Genomic DNA, 23,296 nt, shown 5'->3' on the forward strand with positions numbered 1-23,296 from the left:
TATTTTAATATGTACATTACGTGCATCTTTTTACGTTTCCTCTCTTGATTTGAAACCAGTATGTACTCTTTATTCCAGAGGTGTCAAACTCAAACACACAGTGGGCCGAAAAGTAAAACCTGAACAAAGCCGCGGGCCAGCATTTAATTTTTTTAAAACAATATAATTTTTTTTTTTAATTGAAAACTTTTATGATAAGTGGTCTTATTAATGAATGCAATACAATGTTAAGTTTTTAAAATTACTTTTTTAAAATTACTATTAGCATTTTAATGTATATATTTCTTATATTTCATCACTATTTTCATATAGAACGTAAAATGGTATCGTGGTCATTTGGTATAGCCTCGCGGGCCAAATATAATTACACTGCGGGCCTAATTTGGCCCGCGGGCCACAGTTTGACACAATACCTTTTTTTTTACTCGTTTTTCTTCTTAAGTACTTTTGTCACTTCTGGAAATTACTGACACCTGCATTCTGATCTTTAGACAAATACTGCTGGGTGAAAGCTACTGAATTGATAGTCCGTGTGGAGGCTGCCGCCGCCCCAAATCTCCCAAAAACCTTTTCCGAGTTGCCTGATTCGATGGATGAAGCCTTTCATGTGCTCTTCGCAGTAGACGCAGAGGGTGGAGCGGAGAACAAAAAGCAAACTTTGTCAACAATAGCTGACCACCTTGGCTTCAGCTGGGGAGGTAAGTCGTGGCCGCGCTGACTTCATCACACAACGATAACGGCTAACTTTTTGTTTCCTTTCCTTTGGCTCAGAGCTGGCACGAGAACTGCAATTCAGTGAGGAGACGATCGACTTGATCGGGACGGAAAATCCCGATTCCTTGCGAGACCAGAGTTACGCCCTTTTGGAGCTGTGGAGCGAGGAACACGGAATGGACGACAGCGGTACGTACGAGGCGTCGCGCCTCGGGAGATTAATTTTCACACAGTAAGGAGCAGAAAATACCCACCTCTGTTTTTAAATGGAAGGAATAAGCGTACAAAAAAAATTCTCATCAAAGTATCTGTTTTTTTTTTTTAATTTGCAACACGCAGATCAGAGTGGCTCGATATACCATATGCACTTATTTACAAATAATTTTTAAATTGGCAAAAATGTCCGCATCCATCCAGAAAATGCAGACAATGTTATATCCACACGGGCCGAGTTGGAGCCCATCACGGGCCGGTTCTGGCTGGATAGCGCTGATCTTATCACCGATTTGCTGAATGTTTTAACGGAATGTTCTCCCTCGACGTAGAAACGACACTCATCAAGGGACTGCGTGAGATCAAGCGCATGGACATCGTTCACCTGATCCGAAGCGAAGCGGCGGCATCGACGCCGGAGACGTCATCGGACGCTGCCGAGATGAAAACAAAACAGAAGAAGGAGATGGACACAACATGGTGAGGATTTGGACATTTCGTCTTGGCGGCCCGATCATGAATGATTATTGGTAGCATCCCATTCTCCAAGAAAGCTTGAGAGTGAAAGCTTTGTGTTGTTTTCTTTTCTTGCCGTTTGCCGCCATGATGCTGCAGTGTGCAACGCGTGCTGGCAGGGTCAACACGCTTGAAAGCCGCCGGCAGTCTGAAGCAGGCAAGTCCTCAAACTTTTCCATGGCAGCCGATGTTGCGTTCACGTTCGAGTTGGTCGCGAACGTTCGCAAAACCTTCACCAACACTTTTAGGGATTTTCTTGCCGTCCGCCGACGGTTTGGCGAACATTTGCGGCCTCGAGTGAATGCTGACGTCAACGCGCATTGGCTGCTAAATAGCGATGAACAGTCAACAGAGCGTGGGGTGTCTTTTTTTTTTTTTAAGTTGCAGAATAGTGTTGGGAAGAGACTGAGGTAGTTTATTTTGTCAAGCACCGTTGTGACGACGGTTCCACTGTTGCCTTTTGGTAGCAGCAGGCCCCCGCCGCATCGTCATCGTCGTCGTCGTCGTCGTCGCGGTTCGAGGTGGAGCCCGCCAAGGATCGGAAAGTCAGCAAGGTTGTCAAGACGACGGTGACGACGCGACGGAGGTCGCAAGACTCGAGCGGGGAACACTCGGAGAAGGTAAGAGAAAAAATCTCACTAGCAGGAAGGATTTAGTCTATATTTTTAAAATACAATTTCATAATAATTGTATTCTTCTAACAATACAAATTCTCTCAGTGCTGTGAGTACTGCATGTTTTTTTTCTCATAACATGACTCATGACTTGATTCTTATCATTTTGAAAAAAAAAATGTACATCATCTGACTTTACTCCCATAAAACTTTGTTGTCCACAATATTATTCTTGTAAAAAGGCATCATTTTGTTGTCATAATTCTGACTTGTTTCTGCTGAAATTCCAACTTTATTTTGTCAAAATAAAGACGTCTTTGTTTTTGTATCATACCTTTTTCCGCTGTTGTACTAGATAAAGTAAATCCTCAAGTTCTTTTTCCATCATCTGATTTCATTTAGATTTGACTACAAAGCAGCAGTAAAGTTCAGCCTTCTGAATAACATGCCAATTTTTTTTATTTCTTTTTTTTTTATCAATGTGCCCCCTCAGAAACCAGATGCATAAAGTGCAACGGATGAGCAGCAGCTGCCACCAGTCCACATTCACGCACGTTTGATGAGCGTGGGAGACCAGGAAAGTGATGGGAGGGGCTGAGCAGCTGCCCAAACTTCCTCTTCCATCTTTCTGCTGATTGATGGATTCTTTATTCTCACCGTTTGTGGAATTTTTTTGCTTCTTTTTCTTTTTTTTTCTTTTTTTTTTTGTGCCGTGGGGTATTTTTATGGTTTGCTCCTTTTGTGGCCAAAGACTTTTGTGGCATCCCTGTTGTCCAAATGTTTACTGTACAACGTGCCGCTACGGCGACCGGTCGGATGCTCAACGAGACAACCTCTTCACACGTCGTTATTGATTCACAGCAACTTTGTATGATGCATGCGTGTGAGGGAGAGCGTACGTGTTTGTGTGGCAGCAAGAAAGTCTGAGTTGAGCGAATACGTGTTTGTGTGTGTGTGAGAGAGAGAAACAGAGTGTATGAGTGAAAGTGTGTATCAGTGGAGTCCAGTGTAATGTCGCCGCTCCTAAAACGTTGTGGGAAGGACGGAAGAAGCGTCAGACTTACGACAAGTTGTCAAAGTGCACAATTGTTCACAGCCGTGTTCGGGAATAAACTCCCTACAAAGTTGTAGGCTGCTCCTCAGTCGCATGGCTAGAAGGGTCTTCATTTTGTCATCAGGAAACTTGTTATGAAGTTCAAAAAAATAAATGGATAGATGTAGTAGAGGTTAGTGGTCAGTGGTGTCCAAACTATGGCCCGGGGGCCGATTTATTTATTTATTTATTTTTTTCAAGCGGCCCATATATTTGCCACGATTAAAATGTTTTGTAGCTTGTAAAACCTTTCTAAATACATAAAGAATATAAATTAATAAATCACAACCAAACCAGTAACAAAATTTCTCTTTACATATTATTTATAACAAAACACTAATATAAACAATATTTAATTGACTGATTTTGGTGCGCTTAAGAGAGTTTAAAAAAGAAAAAAACTAAGTGGGCCTTGATTGATTCAATTTTTCTGTTTGTGATCATTGGTGGAAAAAGTTTGGATGCCTGTTTCAGTTGGAATTTAGATGAAAAAAAAGGTTTCATTAAACGAGGGGAAAAGCTAATCATGTCATGAGATTCCAAATAAAAATTACTACGGAAATGTTTATAGTGTTTATTTAAAAAGTAAAAAAACGAAGCTTGTAATTTTTGGAGCAAAAACTTTTAATATCTTGAGCCTAAAATGGTCATTTTACAAGAATTCCCAATTTAGAAAGGAGAAAAAATGAATTGGTGTCATTTATGAAAAAAGTTGTGATTTCTAAGAATACAAAGGAAAAGAATAATGATTTATGTCAGTCAATTATGACAGATGCATTCAGCATTTAAAAGAGGGAAAAAAATCTGCAAATTTTAACTTAAATTTGACAATTATTAATTTTGTGAGAAATGAACATTTTTGACAAAACAAAAATATTGCGTGCAAATTTTTTTTTCGTCGAGAAAGTTTCATGTGGGGAGATCACACATGGTGCTAATAATAAAAAAAAGTTACATATGAAACAATTTTTGTTTAAAATTTCTCAACCACTTGACAATTTGATGGTGTTGCAAGAAAAAAAAAAAGATTTTTTCTTGTTGCCGACGTTAGCTTGTGTGCGGCGAGGTGGAGCTGCTTCGATGGAAGTGGATGTGGCGCCAGGTGCCGTTGCGTCGGTGCCAAACGCGCGTCTCCTCCACCTTGGTGGTGATGAGCCGCAGGTCGCTCGACAGCACCTGGGTGAGGCGCTCGTACGCGATGCAGGCCGCGTCCTCGCCCAGCAAGTGCACGTGAGGATGCTCCACTATGGTGTGACGTAAACCGGGGAACGGCGCTGGAAAGGTCAAAGTCGCAACACTTCACTTCAACATGCAACATGGCCACATTCTTTAGGAATTTTTTTTTTTCGTAACTCTATAGATTTTTTTTGTTGTAACATTTGCGACTTTTATTGCAGTCTGGTGACTCTAATCTCGTTGCACACTTGAGTACAATGACAATAAAGGGATTTCTGATTCTGATTCTGATTTATTCTTCCACTTATTTCATAACATGACCTTTTTCTTGCACTGCAACATTACAAGTTTTTATTGCAATTTTCCGACTTTATTGTCCTACAGTTACGACTTTCTTCGGTAATACGTAAACATTATCGCAATTTTACAGGTTTTTATTGCAGTATTGAGACTTTATTCTCCGATTTATATTTTTTTGTACCAATGCTTTTTATTGTAACATTACAAGTTTTTATTAGAGTATTCCAACCTTTATTTTGTCGACGACATTTTTTATTGTGTAATTACACGTTTTGTATTGCAGGAGTCTGACTTTATTCTCATACCGTGATGACTTTTTTTGTGTATCGTTGGAGTTTTTTTTCGTAATATTACTGTCATTTTTGTGACATTCAAACTTATTTCTCAGGATGGTGGCTTCCTTTTTTTTGGTGATATTCAGATTTTTTTAATTTATTTTTTGGACATTTTTATTTCAACAGTACAACTTTCGTGATATTCCGATTTCGTTCTTGTAACATAACTTTCTTTTCGTAATGTCCATTTTTGTAACGTTCCAACTTTTCTTGCAGCACTCAACTGCGGTAATCCCTCTTTTTTCGCGGTTAATGGGAACCATTGAAATTTTTTATTTCTATTAACGCCAACTTTTTTTCTGTCGAGATTACAACTTTTGTACCAATTGTCTGACTTTGTCGTAACATTTCGACTTTCTTCGTTTCCTATTCTGCCACCCTTATCCATCTACTATAACAACTTTAATGTTTTTATTATGACCATTTTTCTACGGAGGTATTGAAACTTTCGGAATTTGCTGGCTTCATTTTTGTAGCATTATGGCTTTAAAAGTTTTACATAACATGACAACTTTTTTGTCAGTATTCTACCATTATTCTCGCCGCATTATAACTTTGTTCTTTTAACGTTACGACTTTTCTCATCATTTTCCAACTTTCTTCTCGTAAATGACAACTTTTTTCTTTAACACTGCATCTTCGTCCGACTTCTTTTCGACACGTCAATGAAGTCAATCAATCTGTCTTTGCAAACCGCAATTGTTGTGTCTTGTAATGGAAGATGTTACCATTTTCCAGTATGAAGCGATGGAATTCCAGGCCGTGCACCAGGACGCCCAAGCTTTCAGGTTCAAAGCTCGAGAGAGCCGGATCGCTCATTTCCCTGAGACAGACAGAAATCCAGACCATAAACGAGTCCGATGAACTGGTGCCAATTGGACCGACTTACTTGTAAGTGTTGTAGTCTCCGTTGGTGATGGCTGTCAGCAGCTTCGTCGTGGCGTCAATGACCTCCAGCCGGCGGGCTGGCACACACATTTGGAACAATAGCAAATAGTTTATAGACCAGAAAAAAAATAGCAATTTAGCATCTCAGCACCCCCCCGCCCTCGCCCTCATAATATTAATTTTGTGAAGTTTTTTTTCGTGATGCTTTTTACCTCGGACGGCATCAAGTTGACTGCTGTTGCCAGCCCAGTGAACAGTCACTTCGCTGCTCAGAAGCTCCTCCAGGGAGAGCAAAAGCACAAAAAGATGGAGAAGCATTCTCACCGGATCAAATGCTTTGGCAAAATCACACGACCAAGTTGTCCTCGAAAAGAGCAAAAGTGCTGAAATGCTTACACAGGGAAAGCGGTGTTTGCTTTTAAGTGTCTTTGGACTCCGACTGGACTGGACTTTGTCAATACAAAAGTGCGCGTGGGACTTCAAACAAAGCCAGTTGCACAATCAACCAGCCGGGTTGGTCCATTTTTCAATAACAAGCTCAAGTTACATCTCCGAATCGAAATTTCTTTTATTGTCATTATAATCAGTGTGCGACGAGATTGAAGCGCTTCCTCTCTCCAGTGCAAATATGTAATCTCATTTACACACCAAGGATAAAATGTGCATGAAAAAGTGAGTTACACGATGTTGCAGGTGAGACATGTTGCCCGTATTGCGAGAGTTCAGCATGGACATGTTTGTCCTTGCTCTGCCAGAGGGCAACGGGTCGAGAAGGCCGAAGACGAGGATTTCCGGGATGATGGTATTGAATGCCGAGCTGTAATCCACAAAAAACATCCTGGCGTCGTTCTGCTGTTGTTTCAGGTGGCTCAGACCTGCCACACCTCCTGTGGTTTGTTGCTGGCAAGGTGGGACTCGAACCATCAGCACACTGTACAGAGCTCTGTCACCTGAACTGAAGGCGGTGTCATCGGCCTTGAGAAGTGCATCCAATCTCGTTTGACAATGACAATAAAGGACATTCTGATTCTGACATCTAAGGTTTCGTGTTTGGGGAAAAACGGTCCATGCTGGACTTGATGTAGTCTTTCATCAATTTGCTCTGAAGAAATCAGTGACTAAATAACGATATGAAATTAAAAATAAGGCAAATGGCCACGCCCTCTTTTCTCCCTTCGTGTCTTAGTGGGCGTAACGGGAGGGTCATCACAATTTGTCCATTCAAAATCATTGTAAATTCCTCGCAAATAACTTCAAAAATAACGAGAACAACCGGCCCCAAAATGTATGTGGACATCTCTATTTCCTCTAAAAACATCACAAAACGTTTCGCATTTCTTTGGCTGAAGAAATGAGCAACTCGAGGCAGCGAATCAGATCCGGGGCGTATTACGTCACACTTAGCGTCATGCATGCTTGGCGGGTTGTTTGAAAAGAGAAGAAGAAGAATGGAAGAGAAAATGATCTTTATAACAAGGCCAGCTACCGCGACAGGAACAACAGGAACGAAAAGCGTGACCAGGGTTGAAGACATGAGCGAGGAGTTTTTATTTCCTTTTACAGTTGTTGAACTTTACCGAGACGACAATGTTGTTTAAAATATTTTTCTGAATGCGATGTCGAAAGCTTTTTGTTTTTCTTGGTTTGCTACCGGAAATGCCGTCGACGGCAAGAGGAGAAGTCCCGCCCACTTGTTGACGTCATCACAGAGCGAAGCCCTTCCCTGTGAGCGCGAACGTGCAGCCGCGTTGTTAACGCCTCCGCGGTGAAACAAAACTCGAATTAAGCCAAGCGGAACGCTCAAACGGATTTGGTGTGAACATAACATGCGAGTGCGCAGGTCAGGCAGGATATGGGAGGGCCGAGCCGGATTCCTCACGCTGTAAGCCGAGCGCTCTCAGCTGTTGAGTCCACTGAGAAGAAGAAGAAGAAGCAGCAGCAGCAGCAGGCCACTTGGCCATCAATCTCCTTTTCCTCTTTGCATTTGAAAGCGTTTGGCTTTTAAGGCAACTGGCCATCTGGACGCATTTCAAAGCGCCCCACCTGTCGCATTCCAGATGGGCTGAGAAGGAAATGGATGAGAAGGGAAGATGGAATGAGAAGCATTTGCAGCCTGAGCGATAATGCGGGGAACACAAAAGCCACTTTATTTTATTGCCATTCAAGTCGCCAAGTACAAACATGTTGTTTTCAGACACACTCATAAAAAAAGGCATTTTAAAGCCTATGAGGTCATGGATTTGTTTGCAAATTACAGTAGTACAAAGAAATTTCATTACCATGGAGTGTCATAGTGAAAATATTTGTGACACATTTTATTTCAAACTATTCTAATCTCTGAACAAACTTCTCTTTTTGGGGGTAATTTCATGACATGTTATGTTATCGTTTTTTGTAATATTCTGACTGGCCAACTTTTTGTAATATAACTTTGCTTGTAAACACGTTCTATCGTAATATTCTGACTTTAGTCTGGCCACTTTACGAATATCGCAGCTTTATTCTTGCGAGCTCATCACTTTTTTTCCGTACTTGTCTGATTTTTATTTTTTTGCAGGATTATGTTTTCTGACCTTCGAGCATTAAGACTTTTTTGTAAGATTAAGAATTTTTCTGCAATTTTCGAACATTCTTTTTTTTTTTTTAAGTACTCCAGCTTTTTCTTGAATCGTCATACAATTTTCTTAATATTCCAATGATTTTCTTTTCAATTTACGCTGACATTATCGGAGAACTATCTTTATTGATCTTTGTATTTGTAATAGCGACTTGATTTAGGCATGAATACGTCTTTTTTTGTCAATATTGATCCCACTGACTTGTCATTTTTTTTGCTTGTAAATGTATGACTTTTTCTTGTACTATTATGACTTTATTTAAGAAACATTAGCATTTTTTTCACAATATAACTACTTTATTTAAGTAACTACTTCACAGTGCATTCCAACTTTGTCTTTTTGCAATATTTGGACTAAAATCTCAGCATGACTTTTTTTTTGGCTCAAAGCCCGACTTTGTCCTCGTAACATTAAACAATTTCTCTTACTCGTGCAACATTATTCTTGTCGCATGCTAAGTAGAAATGGTCTGACGGGGCCCACGAGTTTCTCATGTTGAAATTCCGCAACGGGAAGTCCCGAGTGATCCCTGAGAAACTTTCCATGTTCCACAAAGTCGTCCGGCCTGCTACTCTTGGATTTTTGTGTTCCAGCTCCCTCTGCTACTCAGATGGTTGGTCAAAAGATGGTTGTATCTGTCCCCGATTTCGTCCTTGTACCAGGGCCCCCACACGCCGTCGTTGTACTGCGGGTTGGAGCGCAGATCTTTGGCCGGGTAGCGCACTCGCACCGCCGTCTTGTTGTAATGCACGAGGCGCATGAGCATCTTCTTGACCACGTGCGGGTAGCGCTGCGACAAATCGACCCGCTCGTACGGGTCCGAGGCGATGTTGAACAGCCACAGGGACTTGCCGCGGTCCCAGCGGACGCGTTCGTTGTGCCAACGCAGGGCCAGACGCTGGGTGGAAAAAACAGAAGTGGGAGTGAGTCTCGGCTTTTTGACTTCGGTTTTCAAAAAAAACAATAATAATAATTAAGCGAGTCGTGCGTAAGTTAGCCTGGTGACAGCTAGCCAATGCTACGCTCTCATTTGCTTGACACCCACATCACTCACCAGGCCAGACTCCGCCTTTTAAAGCCACGTCACCTATACAACAGAGTTGAACGTGCGGAGGGTGAGACAAAATAGAACCTGCGCCTCACATCGTAAATATATGTAGCTAACAATACTTTTCAGTTTTTCTCAGCATGCTTCGTCAAATGTCGATGGAGTGCGTTGGCACCATCTTGTGGCATCGCTAGGCAATTAAAACACTTTTGAAGGGGTCGTCGAGTATTCTGGGTCTGGAATAGCCAAGTTGAGTCTTTCATAAGTTTTAGCCAGGCAGTCGTCAAATTAGTGACGTGAGTCTGAATTATTGTTAGCGAACGCGAACAGAATAACAAACTAAAAAAATAACAGTTCTGTGAATGAAATAGAATTGAAAAGTCAAATAACTGAAACTTCATATCGCATTTATAAAACAATAATTAGAGTGAAAATGTCCGTTGTTGTCGTCTTTATGCGTTAAAATCATAGATGAGCTTTGGGGAAGGTCAAAGTGGTTTGAGAATTGTAGTTTACGTTATCACGCAATAAAAATAAACGAATAAAACAAAAAATTGTTGAAAAATGGACTTATAAAAAGGAATAATCAGGACAAATGCCGAACTATCCTAACCCCGGTCTGACCCAAGTTAATTCCCGTGACCCGAGTCCGCCTACCTGCGTGTTGAAGGTCTGAGGGGGTACCCAGTCGCTGTAACCGGGCACCCCCGTCAGCAGCTTCCAGTGGCCGACCCGCAGCGCCGCCTGCACGGCCGTGTTCCACAAGCCGTAGCCGGCCTTCCACGACCCGTTTTTGGCCTTCACGTAAATGGGGTCGATGTTGTGCAGGATGTCCCGGCGAGGCGAGGGCAGCCCTTCGCTGATGGTTTCCCACACGTCGTAGCCGTCCAGGTTCAGGTCCTCGTCCAGAGTCCCTTCGCCGAGGCTGACCAGCGTGGGGAACCAGTCGGTGATGTGCACCAGCGAGCGGCACTTGGTGCCTTTCTTCGCCAGCAAGGGGCTGTGGACGAATCCCACCGCCCGGATGCCCCCTTCCCAAAGCGTGGCCTTGCTCCCCCGCAGGGGCCAGTTGCTCCCGCCGACCAGTGGCTGGCCCCCGTTGTCCGAGGAGTACACGATGACCGTGTTGTCGTAGTAATGGTAGCGTTTCAAGGCCAGGGTCAGGTTGCGTACGGCTTCGTCCAGACAGGAGACCATGGCGGCGTATTTGCGACGGTGAGGGTTGACGATCCCCTTGTAGCGCTCCAGGTAGCGAGCCGGAACCTGGAGCGGCGAATGCACCGCCTGGTAGGCTAAGTAGAGGAATAAGGGCTTGCCGGGGTCGTGATTGGCCAAGATCCCGACGGCCTTTTGCGTGTACATCAGCGTGGAGTACAAGCCGCGGTCTTGCTCCCACGCGGCTTCTTCGCCCTCGTACAAGTCGTAGCCGCACACGCCGGGACCTTCGCACTTGTAGTGGCTGTAGTAGTCGCCGCTTCCGAGGAGGGAGCCGAAGAAGCTGTCGAAGCCGCGGCGGGTGGGCAGGCAGCCGCGTTTGTAGAAGCCCAGGTGCCACTTGCCCACCATGTGCGTGGAGTAGCCGGCCTGCTTCAACTTCTGCGGCAGCGTCACGTTGTCCAGCGGGAGGCAGTTGGGCTGCGTGGCTCGGATGATGGAGTGCTGGAGGCCCGTGTGGATTTGGTACCTCCAAAACAAAACCAGTGCAAAACAAGTTTGTCGCGTTCATATGTCAACTTTATTTATTTTCTTCCCATCTCATGATTAACTTGCAGTCACTGTATCGTGATACTATTGATATCGCTTGAAAAATATCAAAGTATCCAAAAGCCCTGAAAGCATTATCACAGGGTCAATATGAAATATTGAGAGGATGTATGGTATTGTCATGTCTTACCAGAGTTAGAATAGGTTTGGATAGAGTTAGTTTTTTTTTGTTTTTTTCATTCACCAAAAATTTAAATACATTTTTAGAGCAGGTTTGTTATTTTTATTTATTTATTTTTTTCATTTAAATGCTTTGCCTGTTGATACGGTGCATCTAAAATGAAATCTGAAAGCCGTATGTATCGCTTGAGAAAGAAAAAGAACTAAATAGCTTTTTACTAGAATTATATAGTTAGTTCTTGTTCTTTTTAAAGCATTGTGTCGTTATCTCTTGATCCGGTATCCATTATGGACCAGCTCTGAATGTTGCTGTGCAGTTGTTGCGTTTCGTGACACCGTCATCAACAACGTTGTTCGTGTACCTGCCGGTCATGAGTTGGCTCCTGGACGGGCTGCACATGGGCTGCACGTAGTAGTTCTCCAGCTTCACTCCCTGCGCCGCCAACCGGTCCAGGGTGGGCGTCTTGATCTCGGCGCCGTGGTAGCCCACGTCCCGGAAGCCCTGATCGTCCACCAGGATGAAGATGATGTGCGGCGGCGATTTGCCAAAGTTGGAGCTCCAAGTGTGCGACACGATGACGCCGAGGAGCAAAGTGAGCGGAAGCCACCAAATGAACATTTCGCACCGATCGATCCTCTAGCGACGCGTCGCCATCGCGTTCACTCGCGCGCCGTCTGCCGTCAATTTGCTGCCTCGTTGCAGGCGTTCTAGCGCAATCGCCAATCGCAAAGGACTCGCAAGCGCATTATTCTGGAGCAGGTCCACGCCAGATGGCTTCCATCGTGGGAGAAAAAAAAACTGTCCATGTTCACGCTCGCGGAGCAAATCACGACGAGGCGCCCCCCGAGAACGTGGGCGGGTCCGTGTGGAACTTTAAGGAAGAAAAAAAAAAGGGGGGGCAGCTTGATGGTAAAAGTGACAACATATCAGACGTTCTCGCCAACAAACCCAAAACACATGCAACAAAGATGACAGCTTCGACGTCCAAGTTGTGCATCAATCACGACAAGTCAAAAAGTCCTTTTCTTCCCTGCGAACTTTCCATCCTGTAATCTGGTGAAAGTACCTGGAACATCGCCTCGTCTTCTTTTTTTTTTTTTCTTCCTTACATCAGTTCGACAAGTCGTGTCCTGTTTCTTTCATGGACCTAAACACATTCCACGCGCGGCACCTTGCACTTTTTTTCCTCCTCCTCTTCACAATCAAGCCCGCACTGTAAATGCACATTTTGCATCATCAATAGACGAAAGTTGACCAGATGTTTTGCACCCCCCCCCAATCATCTCCGCTCAGGTCACAGTTCAACAAAGACTTTCTTGTATCTCCCCAAACATGACACCATCAAGACAACAACTGCGACTGCACTTTTCTTTGCACCTGCGCTTTATTTGCAAAGATTTGTTTATTTTGGACCAATGCAACGTTTTGGAGATTCACCAAAGTCTTCTTTTAACCTGCGCAATTTTGGTGGGATTTTAAAACACTTTTAGGTTGGGACATTTATGTAAGTCTTTTTCAATTAGTGTAAATATTTGGGCAGATTTTACAGTAATATTATTTTAATTTGTGTTTCTTTGAAATCTTTTCAGTAATTTTATTGTAACGATTAAGTTCAAGTATTATTTCAACTAGTACAACTTTTGGAAGATTATTTTTTTTTCTTTCTCGCCCCTTTTATTCTGCCTATGAAATCAGGCACCCCCCCCCCCCCCATCTCATATCTCTGTTCTCTATTTGGTAAATGGCACAGAAAGAGAGGACGACATCAACCTGGCAATTTTCTGCAATTTTCTTGACCGGAGTTGCCCGTGTGTCGAGGGATTCTGCCATGCCGGCCAGGTTTGCTGTTTACGAGTCTTTTCCATCATTTCAACCTTCCTTCATTTGACAATACACCAGTTAACAGTTTGTAAATTATGATTTAAAAAACATCAAGAGGTTTTGATGATGGCAACCTGTCCTTTCAGCATTTCGATGGAGCCCAGACGGTGGCGTTTATAAAAAGCCCACAGTTGTCCTGCAAGCTTGTGGTGCAGCGACTTGCTGTATATTTCGGCTGAGTTGATCCCAAAAGTGTTTCTGTGCAGCACACTGACTTTCTTTCACCATACATCAGCTTCCTCTTAAAAGGGCTTTTTCACTGCCAGTTCACCCCCCCCCTAAACAACCCCCACCCCCACAGTCCTGCAATCTTATTGACTGCACAGCACTGCACATGACTGTAAACATACCACTAGATGGAACACACTGACAGCTCTGGTACGCAGTCTTCCCTCAGGGGCCTAAACGTTCACACTACACTTAAATATAGAATCAATAAAATACCGCTTATAAAATGTTAAATACATATTAACTGAATAAACACGCATAGTTCTAATATGTGTGTGTGTGCGTGTGTGTGTGTGCATGTGTATGTATATGAATATCTATCTCTCTCTCTCTCTCTCTAGATCACAGGTGTCAAACTCAAGGCCCGGGGGCCAGATCTGGCCCACAACCTCATTTTATGTGACCATCAAAGGGCAATTCATCTGCATCAACTTCCTGTTTCTAGCATATTTTCTCCACTTTTAACAACATTGAGATATGAGATATTGCCATTTATTTGTTATCAATCCTCCCCTTTTAAAATAAATTGAAAAATTGTTGAACAATTACTTACTAGCTTCTGATTTCAAAACTGGCTTTCCAATCAATTTATATGGGTTCACAGTCATACCGGCCCTCTGAGGGAAAACCACAACTACGATGTGGCCCGTCCACAAAAATGAGTTTGACACCCCTGCTCTCGACAGATAGATATAGATATATATGTGTGGGTGTGGGTGTGCGTGCGTGTGTGTGTGTGTAGATAGATAGATAGATATACCAAATTAAATACTATATTACCTGCTCCATTAAAATGGAATGTAATTTATAATCTGTAGAGGAGAAACAAAAAATCTCTACCAACACGACCACAAACTCAATTGCCTTTTACGATTAATTGTAATTTGAACAATGTTATCTATAGAACAACAGTCAAGCATACAAAAAAATAATAATTTGATGCATAAACTTCTTCGCTTTGTGGATTTGAAGGGCAACATGCCTTCTGCGCCTCCACTCACAGTCTGATGACGTGGAAAGTTGTCAGTCTGTGCAGGCTGGAGCGGGTGGACTGAACCATTTGGCGTAAATAGAGAGGGGGAGGCGTTGAAAAAGTTTCCTAAACAAATACATTTACTGTTGCCAACTTGCCACCAATGCATTTTAAATCACTCTATTTGGGTAATTTTACTTTCCTTATCGATTGTCATATATTTTTGTCAAGATTATAATTTCATTAGGGGCCCTGGACCCTGCCGGTGAATTTGGACGCGGCCAAAGTTTGTCCAAGTGGAGTTGCCGTACAACTTCCGCTGCAGCTTGCTTCCGCATGCAGTTTGGGTAACCGCGACGTCAAGCGCCGATTTTCGTGACGAGGTACACGCAACACATCACAACCTTCCTGTCGTCATTTACCACACACCCATCTCTCTTACTGATGCAATGTTTTCTTTTCACGCAAGACGAACCCGTTCGAGTCTTAAACCATTGCGGGGCTGCCCCCAGCACCACGAATTATGTAATTTACTTTGGCAGTCCAAATAAGTTTAACACTACCTCTAGTTGGACAAGTTAATGATGCACAAAGTTGCGCTACGAAGTTGTTGTTGTCATTCCGTGAAAATCCAAAATTTGACTTTGACAAGGTGGCTAACGCTAACCGACGATCGTGCTGCAGACTTTAGACTTTGACTAAGCATACATACAGGTCAACATTATACAACTATGAGGGGGGGGCGTGATTTTCAGTCCTGTGTGGTTAAAAGGGATCTTGAGAGATTAAAGCGTTTTGTATTTTTATTTACATCTTAACTCGCCATAATTGTATTAAATTATTATACTGATTATTATTGATGGAAGGATGAGCAGCTGGGATAATGAATGGACGCTAACCAAAATGGTTTCCGGAATATATATGACGTCATGTAGTACGTCATAAAACGGGCGTGGCCGGTTTGCAAACACTTGCTGAAATATTCTTTCGTTTCAGTGGTGGGAAGAAACTACATACACTTGGTTGCAGTACATTAGTAGATTTTTTTTGGATAACCTTATTTGAATATTGCTTTTTATTTTAATTGGACACTTTGAACTTTTACTCCCTACATTTGAAAACATTTTCAAAACAAGTGGGGGCGGAGCTAGGGTGTTGCGAGAAGGCAAATGATGCATGTTCCTAAACGGCCTTATAGACAAAGTGAAAGTAACGGTTTGTATTTTCATCTTATTTTAGAGTTGCACTAATTTACGAGAAGAGGATGGCCCGAATTGTGAAGAATCCATTCCAGCGTATCGTTGAGCCTCTGGATCCCCAGGATACAAATCAGGTGTTTTATAATCTCTCCAAACTTGACGATCCCAGATATGGTAAGAGATCATCTGGTGCTGTCAAATCTCATCTTGTTAATCACAATTTGCAATATAGCGGACTGACTAATTGTTACAACTTGCTCTCAAACAAGGCGCTCGGCATCAAAATTCAAAGCGGTTGTGTTCTGTTCTTTATTTATTTTTATTTTTTTTAGGATGCTTGCCATTCTCCATCCGGGTTCTCTTGGAGTCTGCTGTCAGGAATTGTGACGGCTTTTTGGTGAAGGAGTCTGATGTGGAAAATATCCTCAACTGGAAGCAAACCCGAACGCAGACGGTGGAGATCCCATTCATGCCGGCACGCGTGATCCTGCAAGACTTCACGTATGGCTGCCATAATTGTATTATTATTTTTTTTAAACCTTTGGACCTGTGTCTGACTGGTGCGGTCCTTTTGCGTCCCATCTGTTTGTTTCATTGTTATTGACAGCGGCGTACCTGCCGTGGTGGATTTTGCCGCCATGCGCGATGCCGTCATTAAGCTGGGCGGAGATCCTGAGAAAATCAATCCCGTTTGCCCAGCTGACTTGGTCATTGATCATTCTGTCCAAGTGGACTTTAACAAAAAGTATGAAAATAAAAAAAATATCTATATTTTTTGCTTTTAACTACTCCAATAATCTAAGAGTATTTTCTCTCTTCAGATCTGATAGCCTCCAGAAAAATCAAAACTTGGAGTTTGAGCGCAACAGAGAGAGATTCCAGTTCCTTAAGGTGCTCACAAATGTTCACTGTCGGACAACAACCGCCTAAGTCACACGTTGACAATATGCTTTATATATTTGAACGAAATCAGAATGTATGCCAGCGATGTATAGTGAGAGGCAAAACAATGTGTTGATTTTATTTGATCTATTTTTAAAGTGGGGCTCCCAAGCTTTCAGGAACATGCGAATCATTCCACCTGGTTCAGGAATTGTCCACCAAGTCAACTTGGAGTATTTGGCCCGGGTGGTGTTTAACCACGAAGGGTTCTTCTACCCCGACAGCCTGGTGGGCACGGATTCCCATACCACGATGATTAACGGCCTCGGTGTTCTGGGTTGGGGTAAGTTCTCTTTCCGTTGAGCTTCTTTGCATCCAGGTGCCTCATTTAAATGGGACGATGAACCTCGGCTGTATCGTGGTGACCGTTTTTATGCGTTTGTATTAGAGATGGACCGATTGTCGGCCAGGCTGATGATCAGGGCCGATTATTGGGCATTTTGCCGATTACCGGCATCTGCCTTTTTTTTTTTTTTTTTAACTTTCAAGGCCGATAAATTAAAAGCTGGTTTATTTTGACTCGCTGCAGCACACTTTTCTCTCTCTCTCTCTGCTGTGCTGGTGGCCCCGCCTGCAGAAGCAGATTGGCCCACCCACAGCACCGTCTGATTGGTTCCTTCTAGCAGCCAATCAGCAGAAAGCTGCCTGTTTGCTTTTTCACCTCGAGTCACACGCACGACGGGAGGCAACAGACTTTGCCGAAATTTTTATAAACGTCAGTCACTACTAAAAGAAAACTTTTTGGGCGTCGCAAACGGCACGAGATGTTTGTTTTCATTGAACTAGAAAACATGCAACTGAGCCTGGGAGCTCCTTGCAAAACTAAGTTGTCTATTTTCTAAGATCGAAAAAAGCTTCAACATGTTGTAAATCACAAAAGTTGTTTCAAGGCAATTAAACTAAATTTAAAAAAAGTTTTGGAGTTGCTGTTTATCAATATTTTGACATTATTTTTCTATAAATGAATATCGGCTTCAAATATTGGTTATCGGCCCTGGAAAAAAGCACATCGGTCTATCATTAGTTTGTACATTTTACAAGCAAGTTGAAATTTCCCCAGATCAGCATTTTACTAGCATGAATCGTTGTTCTGAACGGAAACCAATCTGCGCTTGATCTAAATTTCATATTTTTCTTCCCCTGTTGTAGGCGTGGGTGGCATTGAAGCAGAGGCAGTGATGCTGGGCCAGCCGATCAGCATGGTTTTACCCGAGGTGGTCGGATACAAGATGTACGGGAGCCCGGACAAGTTCATTACCTCCACGGACATTGTTCTCACTGTCACCAAGGTAACCGTCTCCGTTTCCATGGCGACCTTTTTTTTGTCAACAATCGTGTTGAACATCTGCCGCGTTTTTCAGCACCTCCGGCAAGTGGGCGTCGTGGGCAAGTTTGTGGAGTTTTTCGGGCCCAGCGTGGCTCAGCTGTCCATCGCCGACAGAGCCACCATCTCCAACATGTGTCCCGAATACGGAGCCACCGCCGCTTTCTTTCCGGTGGATGATGTCAGCATCCAATACCTCAAGCAGACCGGTGAGCGACCGACACGTCGCCACTGCTGAGTCAAACCGCCGATGCCCACGGTTTGTTTGATTTCTCTCAAATCAGGACGGGATGCGCAAAAACTGGCCTACATTACAAAGTACTTGAAGGCCGTGTCCATGTTCCGGGACTACAGCGACGTCTCGCAGGATCCCGATTTTAGTCAGGTCTGTCCTGACAGCGTGTAAAGCATATGAAAGGTCAAATGAACGACTGACTTTTTTGTGTCTCGTGAAGGTTGTAGAGTTGGACCTCAGTACTGTGGTTCCTTGCTGCAGCGGCCCCAAAAGACCTCAGGACAAAATTCCTCTTTCAGACATGAAGAAAGACTTTGAAAGCTGTCTGGGAGCAAAGGTGACTTTGCCGTTTTATGATTTGTTTAAGTGAGACTGACTCGTCATAGTCGAATACTACAATTTCAGCATAGCTAATATCAAAAGGTAACAGAAATTGAAAGATAGCTGATGCTGTTTAAACTTCATATCTCACAACAATAAAAACATTCAAGTTCACAAATAAATAAACGGTTCCCAATCCAGCAAGGTTTCAAAGGCTTCGCCGTGCCTCCGGATTCTCAGAGTGCAACGGTCCCGTTCCAGTTTGATGGCAAAGACTACACGTTAAGTCACGGCTCCGTCGTGATTGCCGCCATCACCAGCTGCACCAACACAAGCAACCCGTCCGTCATGCTTGGAGCTGGTGCGTCATTTCAGTTTTCTTTTTGGCTTTCCCTCCGATCTAGATTATTCCTATTTTTTTTTTCTTCCAGGACTCCTCGCTAAAAAGGCGATTGAAAATGGCTTAAGTGTGAAGCCTTACATTAAGACCAGCCTTTCACCCGGCAGCGGAGTGGTGACCTATTACCTGAAGGAGAGCGGTGTTATGGACTATCTCTCTCAGTTAGGGTGAGCTGCCAAACATTCATACACACAAAGGTTGTGCAATGTCGAATTTGGTGGGCGTGTTTAAAATGAGTCGAATGTTATTGTGATGCAACAATTGAAGAAACCTTCAGTAAATATGGGGCCCAGAGAACGAGTCCTGCGGAATGCCTTATTTATTTTTTTTCTCCGAGAGCCAGTTTCATTTACGAATGTGAAATTGGCTTGCATGTGTCTCATGAGTAGACGCACAAAATGTCTCAAAAACCTTGGCCTGAAGATACCCGTGAGGTCTGCCATTTTGGTTTGAAGCAGCCATTTTCGGCTCATTTTGTTTTTCAAACATTATCGCTCAAGCTTTGTTCAATTGCTACTGAATGTCAATAAAGGGCATTCCCATTCTGACAATCGTGAGTGATCATCTTAAATCGAGTCATTTGCAATGACTGCCTCTCTTTTGTTTGTTTTTAGCTTTGAAGTGGTCGGCTATGGTTGCATGACGTGTATAGGCAACAGTGGACCCCTCCCGGAGCCCGTGGTGGAGGCAATCACGCAGGTATTATGACGTACAGTCCACCCACAATCCCGAGACGACAAGATGGATGTCATGCTCTGCAGCAGGAGCTCCTTCCGACTTGGAATACGTGAACACATTCGTGTGTTTTCGTTTTTCAGCGAGATTTGGTCGCCGCGGGTGTCCTGTCAGGAAATCGAAACTTTGAAGGCCGCGTTCATCCCAACACCAGAGCCAACTACCTTGCGTCACCGCCACTTGTCATCGCTTACGCCATCGCCGGGACCGTAAAGATTGACTTTGAGACAGAACCTATTGGTGAGTAAATTGACACAATTTGGCACGATCGCCTTTGATTGTGCGGCTTATCGTTCCTTTGACGTGTCATTTGTATTTCAAATGATTTTTTTGTGCTGATGGCAATGAAACCATAAATGTTTTTTTCTCTTGTCAGAAATATACAGAGACTGAGACATGACTCGTGGCGGTGGGCACATTTGAAATTTTGGCCACAAAATGGACACAACATTTTTGTCCTTCATTTGTCTTTGACATTTCGCTCCTTTTTAAAGCCACGCTTATTCAAAGTCACAGATGTGACTGTGTTGAACATGAGGATGGCAACTCAAAGTGGTCCAAAATAATGTTTCAAAGTACATTTTTAGCCAATTACTCGAATAATATAAAAATATTAGTGTACAAAGTGTGTTTTAAGTGTCTAAAGTGTGTGCGACAGATTTTTTAAATGGCACCCTTTGTCTGCTTTTGGTCAGCCGTTAATTCTGATGGTCGAGAAGTCTTCTTGAGGGACATCTGGCCCACACGGGAGGAGATCCAGCGAGAAGAGACAAAGTTTGTCATTCCATCAATGTTCAGAGAAGTCTACGAGAAAATTGAGGTCGGTTCCCATTTTGCCATTGACGACGTTTCCGAAGACGGACGGACTCATGAAGGGAAATGTCGCTTCACGCTTGCAGAAAGTCAACGAAAGCTGGAATTCTCTGGTGGCTTCGTCGGATAAGATGTATCCCTGGGATGAGATGTCCACTTACATTAAGTCGCCGCCCTTCTTTGATGGTTTGGTAATTCACGTTTTTTTATTTTTTTCTTGAGGGGGGGGGGGGGGGGACACATGTCGCTGCGATGAGGCTTGCTCATGGCTCGTCTTTTCTTCAGACCATGCAGCTGAATCCTCCCCAGTCCATAGACGGCGCCTACGTGCTGCTGAATTTGGGTGACTCGGTCACAACAGATCACATTTCCCCTGCCGGCAACATCACCAGAAGCAGCCCCGCAGCTCGCTACCTGTCAAGTCGAGGGTGAGTGACCTCCATGGAAAGTTTGCTCAAGAACACAAAACATTATTTTGCCTTCCTTTTTCTTTTCTTTTTTTCCTCTTTCCTGTTCTTTTTATGTCATAGGTGTCAAACTCTGTCCCGCGGGCCAAATTTGGCCCACAGCGTAATTATTTTTGGCCCGCGAGGCTAAACCAAATGTCTACGATTCCAATTTACGTTCTATATGATAATAGTCATTTTAAAAACGAAACATTTTTTTAATAAAAAAATTAGCATTATTATTATTTTTTTTTTTTTTAATTAAATGCTGTCCCTGCGCCTTTGTTCATGTTTTATACTTTTGGGCCCAGTGTGTATTTGAGTTTGACTCTGTTCTACGTGATGACAGCGTAACACCACGTGACTTCAATTCTTACGGCTCCCGTCGCGGTAACGACGCCGTGATGGTCCGGGGGACGTTTGCCAACATCCGCCTGCTGAACAAATTCCTCAACAAGCAGGCGCCACAAACCATTTACTTGCCAACTGGGGAAGTGGTAAGTACGCGAGCAAATTTACGGTTGTCAATCCGAACGTCGTGGACTCTCATCATTCAATGTCGTTGGGTTGGATGTTGTGAAGTAATTTCCTCGTCCTTATTGCGTCAAGATGGATGTTTTTGATGCTGCCGAGCGATACCACCAGTCGGGAGTCCCTCTGCTGATTCTTGCCGGGAAGGAGTATGGCTCTGGCAGCTCGCGAGACTGGGCAGCAAAAGGTCCATTGTTACTGGTAAGAATGTTCGTTGACTCGTTAAGACCTGATGCGTCCATTTAAGGCAGGGCTCACAATTATTAACCAATCAGGAGTACGACACTTGGGCTATTTGTGATTGGCTGTATTTCCTGTTCAATTGCATGTTACAAAAGTACAACGTCCGGCAAGCCTCAAACTGTCGAGAGAAGGGTCTTCTGCATTCTAACACGCCTTTCTTATTGGTTTAGTAATAAATCAAGCAGATTTTTATTTATTTATTTATTTTTTTTAAATATCTTTGTTTGGTTCGATGTTATTGTCCCTTTGGCTCTATGTTCTTCTCTTAATGTTTTTCTGTTCGTTTTATTAGTTTTTTTTTCTTTTTTATAAAAAATAAATAATTAAAAATCACCTTTCAGAGTTGCATGCAGTGCATTTGCGTCTTCATCGTTAGATATCACCGTGGGAGTTGTTTTGCAACAGTTTTTTCCACCTGAATTCCGATTGGACAATAAACAGCCAATCCGAATCAGCCCTAGTGTCCAACTCCTGATTGGTTAAGAATTGTGGCATCGCCTGCATCGTAAGCGTAAATCTGCATTTTGTACGCGTAGAGGAGAGAGAAGCCGTCAGCGTAAAACCGATTTTTTGCGTAAGCGTGGAGGGCGGGAGACACATTTTTGTACGCACAGAACATGTTTTCGTACACGGAATTTGAGATGACGCTTACGTAATTGTGGCATGAATCGAACGCTGCCTGTTTTGCAACAAGGATCAGATAATCAGCAAGGTCTGCAGAAGCTTGATAATGATCCTGATCCTTTGAATCGGTCGTGTTGCAGCAGGGAAGGATGCAAAACAAAAAACTCTCAAGGAACAGGATTGAAAACGCCTCATTTGAGGCATTGAGTGTTTTTTCTGTGCGTTTATCAAGGGCATCAAGGCGGTTCTGGCCGAGAGCTACGAGCGGATCCATCGGAGCAATCTGGTGGGGATGGGAATAATCCCGCTGGAGTATTTACCGGGAGACAACGCTGAGAGTCTGGGCTTGAGCGGAAGGGAGCGCTTCCACATCGCCATCCCCGAGAACATCAGCACCCGCATGAACGTTGTCGTGACGGTACGCTCGCGCCGTCTTGTGACGCACGCCTTTCGATATAGCGCGTGACGCCTTCTGCTGTTATTCTCCTGACAGGTCGACACAGGAAAAATGTTCAGCGTACGCATGCGCTTCGACACGGACATGGAACTGGCTTATTTCCACCACGGCGGCATCCTGAACTACATGATACGCAAGATGTCGGAACAGTGACGAGATCACGAGCCTCAGTTGTCCTCACAATTGGAGTCCGAATGTAAAAATCAACAAACCATTCCTGTTGTGTCATTTGTAGTCCTGCGTGGATTTATTTTGCCTTGTTTGTAGCTCTTGCTGCCTTTATTCTTTTTGTCTCATTTGCATTTTGACATGCTGTATATTTTTCCATGGGAGCATCGCAGCGTAACTCCTGATACGATTTTGGAATATTTAGCAACTGATAATATGATGATACAGATTTGTGCAATAACGGATATCTTTTAGCTACACAAGTGATGTCAGAATGTCAAGGCTGATTCTGTTTTGATTTCTATTAAATGGAGGATACTTGCACAGCACTTGTAAGAATTTTAATTCTATTACATGTGTTATAACTTTACAGTGG

At 43.3% G+C, this 23,296-nt stretch overlaps 4 protein-coding genes across 18 annotated transcripts in view; 2 read left to right on the plus strand and 2 right to left on the minus strand.

Annotated features, from left to right (window-relative positions):
• The window catches only part of ank2b (ankyrin 2b, neuronal), a 32,877-nt gene extending 29,678 nt beyond the window's left edge, over positions 1–3,199 (plus strand). For 11 of the 14 annotated variants that reach the window (XM_088294631.1, XM_088294632.1, XM_088294638.1 and 8 more), the window contains 6 exons: positions 621–698; positions 772–903; positions 1,260–1,407; positions 1,543–1,600; positions 1,911–2,063; positions 2,551–3,199. In XM_088294631.1, coding sequence (XP_088150757.1) covers positions 621–698; positions 772–903; positions 1,260–1,407; positions 1,543–1,600; positions 1,911–2,063; positions 2,551–2,565 — 584 coding nt within the window. In that variant the 3' untranslated portion in view covers positions 2,566–3,199. Of the gene's footprint in view, positions 1–620; positions 699–771; positions 904–1,259; positions 1,408–1,542; positions 1,601–1,824; positions 2,064–2,550 lie in introns of those variants that run through there. The other 3 variants (XM_088294625.1, XM_088294624.1, XM_088294633.1) reach the window with 3 other exon arrangements.
• Positions 3,200–3,756: 557 nt separating this feature from the next.
• On the minus strand, positions 3,757–6,253 carry LOC148339165 (calcium/calmodulin-dependent protein kinase type II delta chain-like). Its single transcript, XM_088294640.1, has 4 exons — positions 6,062–6,253; positions 5,851–5,926; positions 5,690–5,784; positions 3,757–4,424 (listed from the first exon to the last, which is right to left on the minus strand). The coding sequence occupies exons 1-4, from the start codon at positions 6,165–6,167 to the stop codon at positions 4,198–4,200; spliced, it is 504 nt and encodes a 167-aa protein (XP_088150766.1). The 5' UTR covers positions 6,168–6,253; the 3' UTR covers positions 3,757–4,197.
• A 1,720-nt stretch (positions 6,254–7,973) lies between these two features.
• On the minus strand, positions 7,974–12,453 carry arsj (arylsulfatase family, member J). Its single transcript, XM_088294639.1, has 3 exons — positions 11,762–12,453; positions 10,173–11,199; positions 7,974–9,365 (listed from the first exon to the last, which is right to left on the minus strand). The coding sequence occupies exons 1-3, from the start codon at positions 12,016–12,018 to the stop codon at positions 9,036–9,038; spliced, it is 1,614 nt and encodes a 537-aa protein (XP_088150765.1). The 5' UTR covers positions 12,019–12,453; the 3' UTR covers positions 7,974–9,035.
• A 2,307-nt stretch (positions 12,454–14,760) lies between these two features.
• Positions 14,761–23,244, plus strand: aco1 (aconitase 1, soluble). 2 transcript variants are annotated; one of them, XM_088294274.1, is made up of 21 exons: positions 14,761–14,865; positions 15,722–15,855; positions 16,014–16,182; positions 16,289–16,426; positions 16,503–16,572; positions 16,723–16,906; positions 17,773–17,912; positions 17,985–18,156; positions 18,232–18,332; positions 18,403–18,519; positions 18,705–18,864; positions 18,935–19,070; positions 19,518–19,602; positions 19,722–19,878; positions 20,334–20,458; positions 20,538–20,642; positions 20,737–20,879; positions 21,247–21,394; positions 21,507–21,629; positions 22,528–22,713; positions 22,789–23,244. In XM_088294274.1, the coding sequence occupies exons 2-21, from the start codon at positions 15,747–15,749 to the stop codon at positions 22,903–22,905; spliced, it is 2,685 nt and encodes an 894-aa protein (XP_088150400.1). In that variant the 5' UTR covers positions 14,761–14,865; positions 15,722–15,746; the 3' UTR covers positions 22,906–23,244. The 2 variants fall into 2 exon arrangements, with proteins under 2 accessions (XP_088150400.1, XP_088150401.1); XM_088294275.1 differs by having other exon boundaries at positions 14,846–14,865; positions 15,722–15,815.
• Positions 23,245–23,296: the final 52 nt, after the last annotated feature.

This window comes from Idiotropiscis lumnitzeri, chromosome 4 (assembly GCF_059441095.1).
Source record: "Idiotropiscis lumnitzeri isolate Australia: NSW breed Sydney's pygmy pipehorse chromosome 4, RoL_Ilum_1.0, whole genome shotgun sequence".
NCBI classification, from domain to species: domain Eukaryota; kingdom Metazoa; phylum Chordata; class Actinopteri; order Syngnathiformes; family Syngnathidae; genus Idiotropiscis; species Idiotropiscis lumnitzeri.

Excerpts from the sequence above, each read along its gene's own strand:
- arsj (XM_088294639.1), bottom strand. The coding sequence starts at position 12,018 with ATGTTCATTTGGTGGCTTCCGCTCACTTTGCTCCTCGGCGTCATCGTG. Across the intron at positions 11,200-11,761 it reads AGCCAACTCATGACCGGCAG|GTACCAAATCCACACGGGCC; the intron begins GTACACGAACAA and ends TTTGTTTTGGAG. Across the intron at positions 9,366-10,172 it reads CTCAGACCTTCAACACGCAG|CGTCTGGCCCTGCGTTGGCA; the intron begins GTAGGCGGACTC and ends TTTTCCACCCAG.
- aco1 (XM_088294274.1), top strand. The coding sequence starts at position 15,747 with ATGGCCCGAATTGTGAAGAATCCATTCCAGCGTATCGTTGAGCCTCTG. Across the intron at positions 19,071-19,517 it reads GACTATCTCTCTCAGTTAGG|CTTTGAAGTGGTCGGCTATG; the intron begins GTGAGCTGCCAA and ends GTTTGTTTTTAG. Across the intron at positions 20,880-21,246 it reads CGCTACCTGTCAAGTCGAGG|CGTAACACCACGTGACTTCA; the intron begins GTGAGTGACCTC and ends ACGTGATGACAG.
- LOC148339165 (XM_088294640.1), bottom strand. The coding sequence starts at position 6,167 with ATGCTTCTCCATCTTTTTGTGCTTTTGCTCTCCCTGGAGGAGCTTCTG. Across the intron at positions 5,927-6,061 it reads TCAACTTGATGCCGTCCGAG|CCCGCCGGCTGGAGGTCATT; the intron begins GTAAAAAGCATC and ends TGTGTGTGCCAG. Across the intron at positions 4,425-5,689 it reads TCGCTTCATACTGGAAAATG|CGCCGTTCCCCGGTTTACGT; the intron begins GTAACATCTTCC and ends TGACCTTTCCAG.